Source organism: Ruditapes philippinarum, unplaced genomic scaffold, assembly GCF_026571515.1.
Source record: "Ruditapes philippinarum isolate M1 unplaced genomic scaffold, ASM2657151v2 ctg12236_1_1_1_1, whole genome shotgun sequence".
Taxonomy (NCBI): domain Eukaryota; kingdom Metazoa; phylum Mollusca; class Bivalvia; order Venerida; family Veneridae; genus Ruditapes; species Ruditapes philippinarum.
Genome location: NW_026855410.1, coordinates 2,173 through 10,683, shown reverse-complemented (window position 1 = coordinate 10,683; position 8,511 = coordinate 2,173). Strand labels below are relative to the sequence as shown.

The 8,511-nt window shown below is 32.8% G+C and overlaps 1 protein-coding gene across 1 annotated transcript; it reads left to right on the top strand.

Moving 5' to 3' along the window:
* The first annotated feature begins 513 nt into the window (after nucleotides 1–513).
* On the top strand, nucleotides 514–4,899 carry LOC132743191 (uncharacterized). The gene is made up of 4 exons (XM_060731720.1): nucleotides 514–1,089; nucleotides 1,365–1,401; nucleotides 2,088–2,186; nucleotides 2,621–4,899. Exons 2-4 carry the CDS (start codon nucleotides 1,365–1,367, stop codon nucleotides 2,926–2,928), a joined length of 444 nt encoding a protein of 147 aa, XP_060587703.1. The 5' UTR covers nucleotides 514–1,089; the 3' UTR covers nucleotides 2,929–4,899.
* Nucleotides 4,900–8,511: the final 3,612 nt, after the last annotated feature.

Genomic DNA, 8,511 nt, shown 5'->3' with positions numbered 1-8,511 from the left:
AAAGGTAAATTATTTTACGTTTTTTAAGTTAAACATAAATGTTCATTACTATTGAAATAAAAGTTATTCAAATCAGACATATTACCAACAACAAATTATTGCAGGTTTATTTTAACCATGTATTCAATTTACTCTCTATCATGTCTATTATTTAAGAAATGTTCTTCTCATGCAATGACATGTGGAAAAAACTGGGAAATAATATGATGTTTCAAGAGCTGTATATGCATGGGTTAAATGCACATTTTAGAATCGTGTTAATCGGTATTCAGTTAGACTGCTTATATATAAAACGATATTTTTTTCATTAGTTAGAACATAAACAATGTTTAGTATAAAATTTGTTTAAGGGTGAAAGTTTGTTCTGCATTAGTTTATTGTTTTAACGTTTAGAATACTTAGAAGATTTGATCCGACATATTTTTGCTTTAACAAAAGGGTACATTTGTTTTAATGCCAGATGTACTCGGCTAGGTCATTGATACATTTACGCACAAATATTAAAAAATAATTTCATAAACCATTTTCATGGTTATTTAGATGCAATGTGATATTTGAATAACAGTAACTGTAGTGTTTATTTCATTTTGTTACTACAAACAACTTCTTATTATGTTTTTAATTACATTAATAGGCATGTTTGTATACGATATCAGTTAAAGTTGAACACAGAATACACACCTATTATTTTACAAAATATCAAATCAGATTAACATCAAAAGAATTCTTTATTTTTTAAGTGTTTTGAATGATATTTTTTAGGTTGTAACCTCTTATTTTGTTAATAATGATGGTAATACTACCCATTATGATACGATGCTGACACCTTCAATTAAGGTAAAGAAAAGGTTATTAGCCATACTGGTTGTGTTAGCAGCATGCCTAGGACTTGTACTGATACCTTTAGTAGTGGAACGGTTCCTGACACGACAGACAGAAACAATGTTTTGTTTCGACACCGAGAACATTGACAATGTAAAAGGAAAACCTGAATGGGTTGAACATCTCAAACCCTAGAAAGGGGGGACTGTAATTGACGGGACATGTTGCGTTGAAGCTAGTAGGGCGATAGATGCTATCGTGTCAAAGGTAATCAGCGTATACCAGTTTTACTGTTCTTTTGTTTTATTTGTTTCGTTTTGCTTTTCGTTTTCTTTTTTATATCATTTAATTTGTTTCTTAAATGTTAAATTGAATTTTTTTTAAGAGAGCATAACTATATCATGACATTATCACTTCAAATCTTCCTATATTTTCTAGCTTTGAAAATAGTTAAAGTAATAAATCTGAATTATTAAGTAAATCAAGTTATAACATGTCTTATAATATGTTTTCTATCTACTTTAAATACTGACGTTTTGTAGATGACTGAAGCAAGATACAACAGAGATGCAACCCCTGGTATATAACTTTTATTACATACTTATAAATGAAATATTGATGAAATAAAATGCATATTTTCATTTTCCATATTTTCACTGGTGTTGAACTAATTTCACCTAATACACAAAATTTAAAATTGTAAAGTTAAAAAAAGAAAAATAATATACAGAAAATTCCAGTTTTTTCTATGAATACAAGATTTATTTTCATCTTTGGCTACCGCCACTCAGAAAATATTTATTTTCTTGCACTTAATGAAAATAAATCTCGTATTTATATAAAAAAACACTTGAATATCCTTTATATAATAGACAAAAATAGTAATGCTTTCGTAAAGTAACTCTGAGATCTAATAGTTTATTAAGTTTATCATATTCCATTCAATTGTGAATGTTATTTTTCTATCACAATGAGATGATACTCAGTCAGCCTGACAACATGTCGGTTATAACAACATACATTGCACACAGTCAACGTTATACCATTATTTCTGTAACCTTTAGTTTTCTGTCATTGAACTTTACATTTTTGTCAAGTTGCGATGTTAAAATATTTAAGCCAATATGAGTTTTGCAATCGTTTTGCATCATTGTAAATGGGCATATGGTAACCCGCTAGCAATTATTATTATTATTATTATTATTATTATTATCAACATCATCATCATTATAATTATTATGATTATTATTATAATTTTATTTCAGAACATAACTTATCAAATCTAACCATGTTCAATTGTGAAATTGAGGAAAGAAACATATCAAAAATACGGCTGAAGTTCAAAGGAGCGGGTATAAAGTCAGGTAAAATCTGTTTTACATGTTTGGCATCTATCAGTATAAAATTAACTAGGTTTGACATATTCTTAAAAGCAGTAAAATATATTAGCTTAAATAATCAAATCTGTACACGAAAATATATGATAATCAACCATAAATACAAGCGAAATAATATTTCTATGGCCTATGTATCGAGTTAGAAATAAAAACTACTAAACAATTGTATTATTTGATTCAAATAAATATAGTTCATAAACTTTCAGAAGTGGTATACGAATTTACACATCGCCGTTCGTTTATAGTACATCATATTTGATTTTAATACCGATGATGAAAAAGCCTAAGTAACAGAGGATGGAGTATATAAAGACAATCACCGTCTGCAAACACTTCTATGCATTGGATGAAAAAACCTTGTATTTCTCAATTCATCATGCATAAATTTATTACTATTCCAGGTGAAAGCTCAAAGATATTCTGGAAGTCAGATATGAGGTTCGGTAGCGATGTACAATACCTTGACGAAGAGGGAGCGATTTCTATCAAGAAATTCGGACAATACTTCATTAATGTGCAGCTTACAATCAGAATGAATGTCGGAAGTTTTTCTGACAATGTTGACAAACTTGTGAGACTTCAGGTTATTCATGTGAAACAAAGAAGTGAGCTCATTATTGTTGAGAATGTTCATTCCTTGTGTCAAATACCTGATGAACAAAATGAACGTTCCCAACGTTGGTACAGCCTTTCAGCTCAAAGAAAATGAAAAGATTTATGTGGCCTTTTCCCATCCGAATTTACTCTCATCAGGAAATGGGAGGGATCATTTAAGTATTCATGCACTATGAAAGCAGTGTTTAGAAATCTGTCAATAGATTGACAACTTAAATGGCAGCTTACATTATGCCCATTTTAATGGGTTGTAAAGTTTGATTCTAACTTATAACTGGTTATTTAATCATTACATGATATTTGTTTTTATTTTATTGTTGACTGTTATACTTAGTTTGATTGTGTTTAGTAACTTTGTAGAAATCATTGATACATGTTCTTCTATTCATTTAGCATTGCCAAGGATATGTCGCCTGTTTTTAAATTTATATTTTCTTTATTTACACCCATTGTTTTCTCGTTAAGGGCACACGCATTCTTTTACTTGGGGACAAAACACCCATTATCATGGAATGGCACTACTGTGTCACATGTATGAACACATCTGCGGATGTTTCTAAATTCAAAGTTCGGCAGCGATGTACAATATCTAGACGAAGTAGATTTCAATCAAGAAATCCGGTCAATACTTTTATTTTATTAATGTACAACTTACAATCGGGATGAATGTCAAAAGTTTTTCTGACAATGTTGACAAACTTGTGAAACTGCAGGTTATTTATGTTGCTATGAAAGAGTAAGCTAATTATTTTTGAGAATGTCCATTCCGTGTGTCCAATACCTGATGAACAAAGAGAACAGTCAATCAACGTGGCATATAAGCTGAAGGAAAACGAAAAGATTTATGTGGCCTTTTCCCATCCGAATCCTAACAAGAAATGGGAGGGATCATTTTAGTATTCATGCAATATGAAAACAGGTTTTTAAAATGACATCCAACACCACATTTAAGTTTGATTCTAACTGGCAACTGATGATAAAATCATTACATAATATTTCATAATATATCTCGGGACGTATATGGAATCTTCATGAACATATTATGTGATATGCAGGCTTCATAACCTCAGATCCCCTTTCAAAGTCCATTTGCTACAGTTACGTCCATTGTGTTCTCGTTTAGGGCACACTGGGGAACAAACGCCGCTTTTCATGGAATGTCACTACTGTGTGACATTGGAGGTTCTATGATAACCGCCGTATAAACACATCTGTAGATGTCTCCAAATTCACAATGTCACCATTTTCGTGTTTAAATTTTGAATTCTGCTTAAGCTGGTGCTAGGGGGCGTGGACGGTAACCTACACTTTTCAGTACCATCCATGAACAGGCTCAATCAAACAGAGCCTGCAACATTTTCAATTTTGCCGTGTTTGACTTTCTTTAGAGATTCTGTTTTTTCTCAATATTATTTGTTGATTAAACATGAATATAGTCAAGTTGTTTGTAGTATTCTTTGTTTTTGTATCATCCATTGAAGAAAATGTTAATATTCTTTCATGGTAAACTTTTCCTTGAATCATTATCTATTATAGGAATGGTTGTGTAAGCAATTGATAAACCTAACGCATTTCTGGCTGACTGTTATTTGCAGACAAGTCAGATAAGTTGTTACATACAGCCGCGCCTGTATTAGATGTTATCTCCCTATGGGATTTAGAAGTTCATTAAACAAGGCATCTCACGAATTCAACTGCTTATTTTTAATTACTTAGGTACTTTCGCGTATAAATAAAACCTTATAGATTTTCTAAATACACTGAGACAATGTATCCAAAAGAATAAGTTTACACTCAAATAAGGGAAGGCGTGGCGTCCGAGACAAAGTGGTCAAGGTTGTTAACATCAAACCGCCTGCACCTCACCGCTTTGGACCTGAATCCCAGCAGAAACTTTGTATTCTTTCATATGAGAAAGATATCCCGCCACAATACGGAACGTCGGTGGTTATACTTCTTCTCTAAAAAATGCACTGAGGGGCATTTTAGGTCATCCTTCACAAGTAAAGTTGGAAAGTTGCCATATGGCCTTTACAATGTTGGTGTAACGTAAAGCCCAACAACTACCCCGAACATTCCAATTCTATATATCATCAATAATAAATTCATATCATTTATTTTGTACCTATATGATAATCTTTGTCAATTGAATTGCTAGGCATATGATCCTATATTACAAAGCTGAAATAGCATGACCTTTATTAATATATCATATAAATAAACAATGTTTGCAGTAAATAATTTATAAAATAAGCTGGTGACTTTGTTCTTTTTGATGAATTGAATAGACGAAGTTTCGGGAACTTTTTATGTGATAGCGTTTTAGGGTTATTTTTACAATTTTCTTTTGTTAATTAGCCAAATAGGCTGCCAAACACAGAACAGTTGAAAAAGGATAAAAGAAGTTGAAAAAGGATTTGGATTTTGTTTGCTTAACCCTATTCACAGAGAGCAGTGATATGTCTAATGCCTTATCACTGTTTTAAGCATTTAAGTAAGAAAATTACGTCATTAAAAACGTATAACCAATTCACACACGTGTCCCTACGGCGGTGATTTAGGAACATTAATGAGATCAAATTTGGAAAATTTAAACAAACAAGAAGTTTACATCTCCATAGAGTATTTTATTAAAAAGAAGGAAATAGAAATCCTTCCACCACCTATAGCACATTTTCGAATTCAAACTTCTACGAACACAGTATTATATCATCTTCATGGGCAGGAAATACATCATATTTGACTATATGTACGTTAAAACCTCATAACTTATTAGCGCTGGTGCAATAAATTGGGAACCCAACGAATGACTCAGAAGGGTAATTATATGTCCTAGCATGTGCTTTTTTAATATTCAGTCAATTAAAAACACAAAGTTTGCCAATAATTCTATTAAAAGCTTTTTGTTAAATCTATATCTATTTTAGTACCAGCATTGTTAAAATTGTGCTTATTTAGAAACTTAAAGATATACGTGATCAATTAATAAATTGACAAGTACAAATATTTCATAAGCGAATATCAGTTATTATGATCATGTAATAAGGAAATATACGAACGCCTAATAGTGTCAAATGAAATAAAAATAAAAATGCAAAGGCGTTATAATGCGAATAGAGGCGTTATTACGCGAATCAAAAGGCGTAATGACGCGGAAAAAAAGGCGTTATAACGCGAATCAAAAGGCGAAATAAAGCAAATCAAGGCGTTATAACGCGAATCAAAAGGCGTAATAACGCAAATAAAGGCGTTATAACGCGAATCAAAAGGCGTAATAACGCAAATAAAGGCGTTATAACCCGAATCAAAAGGCGTAATAACGCGAATAAAGGCGTTATATCGCAAATCAAAAGGCGTAATAACGCACTTAAGGCGTTATAACGCGAATCAAAAGGCGTAATAACGCCTTTATTTGCATTATAACGCGAAACATAAAACATAAAGCGTAATAAAGCGTAATAACGCAAATCAAAAGGCGTAATAACGCGAAAAAAAGGCGTAGTAACGCGAACCTTAAGTCGTAAAAACGCAAATTAAAATGCAGTATAATGCCAATTTAATACCATATTTATAGTAATCAAATTGCCTAGTATTGCGAGAAAGGAAGAACAGAATTGATCTGAATTTATTGCTCAAGATATAAACTAGTATAGAATAATATAATATAAATTTACAATTACTATAATTCCATTTGCACAGTAATAATGCAAACTATTTGAGCCGCGCCATGACAAAACCAGCATAATGGGTTTGCGACCAGCATGGATCCAGACCGGCCTGTGCATCCGCGCAGTCTGATCAGGATCCATGCTGCTCGCTATCAGTTTCTCTACTTGTAATAGATTTGGTAAGCGAACAGCATGGATCCTGATCAGACTGCACGGAGGCGCAGGCTGGTCTGGATCCATGCTGGTCGCAAACCCATTATGTTGGTTTTGTCATAAACTAATGAAGACTCTTTAATATTTGCCAATATAAGGTGACTTGGTGCCTTGTAGGTCCATTTGACTGGATGTTAATACAGTTACTCTGAATTCACATGTATCACATCATTGATTCTACACATGTTACTATAATAAATGAATTTCTTTTCTTATCTTATCTTATCTTACATCTTATCTTATATGTGCGTCATATGTTCAATTATCTTCGGATATATTCTGTATGATTACCTAATAACCTCTAGTGTCGAATACCATTCCTAATTAAGCTATAGGTAATAGGCTATAGGTAACAAGATTTGGAAAAGGTAAGGTATACGTAAGTCACATTAGGGTGATTATTGATAGGTATGCTTAAATGGGGGATAGTGTTTCAGTTAAGTCACAATTATAGGAGACATTGCCTTCTTTGTCTTTGTAGAAAAGTATCTATAGTTGGGTGATAGTTAACCTCTAATCTGACGAAAGCATTTCCTAATAAAAGATTTAAAAAATCAGACTGTGGCCTTAGGAGGTATCCGTACAGAATTGAAAATAAAACGTACATCTTGATCAATTCATTTAGATCAACATTGTTCTTCCTTTCTTACATTACTAGGCCACTGTTTGGAATTTATATGGTATTAAATAAGCGTTATAACGCCTTTTGTTTTGCGTTATTACAACTTTTGGTTTGCGTTATTACGCCTTTTTGTTCGCGTAAAAACGCCTTTATTCACGTAATAATGCATTTTGATTCGCGTAATAACGCCTTTATTCGCGTTATTGCGCCTTTTGATTCGCGTTATAACGCCTTTATTGCGTAAGTACGCCTTTTGATTCGCGTAATTACGCCTATTGTTTCGCGTTATAACGCGAATAAAGGCGTTATTAAGCCTTTTGATTCGCGTTATTACGCATTTTGATTCGCGTTATAACGCCTTTTTGTTTGTGTTAGTACGCCTTTTGATTCGCGTTATTACGCCTTTATTCGCGTTATTACGCCTTTTGATTCGCGTTATAACGCCTTTATTCGCGTAAGTACGCCTTTTGATTCGCGTAATTACGCCTATTGTTTCGCGTTATAACGCGAATAAAGGCGTTAATACGCCTTTTGATTCGCGTTATTACGCCTTTCAATTCGCGTTTTAACGCCTTTATTCGCGTTTTAACGCCTTTGATTCGCGTTATAACGCGAAAAAAGGCGTTATTACGCCTTTTGATTCGCGTAATTACGATTTTCGTTTCGCGCTATAACGCGACTAAAGGTGTTACTACGCCTTTTGATTCGCGTTATAACGCCTTTATTCGCGTAATAACGCGAAACAAAAGGCGTAATAACGCGAATCAAAGGCGTTATAACGCGAATAAAGGCGTAGTAACACGAACATAATGGCGTAATAACGCGAACCAAAAGGCGAAATAACGCAAAACAAAGGGCGTTATAAAGCCTTTTGATTCGCGTTATAACGCCTTTATTCGCGTAATAACGCTTTAATTCACGTTTCTACGCCTTTTTTTCGCGTTATTACGCCTTTTGATTTGCGTAATTACGCCTTTTGATTCGCGTAATAACACCTTCATTCGCGTTTTAATGCCTTTGCATTTTTATTTTTTTATTTTATTTGACACTATTAGGCTTTCGTAGAAAAACGATATCTACAGCCTGTCATAGAAATATTTTATTTTAATTTATTAAAACATATCTTAACAAAATAAGTGTGTGGCAATATGTATATAACAAATATCATCCTTAT

What these genes read in the sequence shown, in the direction of transcription:
- LOC132743191 (XM_060731720.1), top strand. Translation starts at nt 1,365, where the DNA reads ATGACTGAAGCAAGATACAACAGAGATGCAACCCCTG. An exon ending in CAACAGAGATGCAACCCCTG is followed by an intron (nt 1,402 to 2,087) that starts GTATATAACTTT and finishes ATTTTATTTCAG; the next exon opens with AACATAACTTATCAAATCTA. An exon ending in AGGAGCGGGTATAAAGTCAG is followed by an intron (nt 2,187 to 2,620) that starts GTAAAATCTGTT and finishes TTACTATTCCAG; the next exon opens with GTGAAAGCTCAAAGATATTC.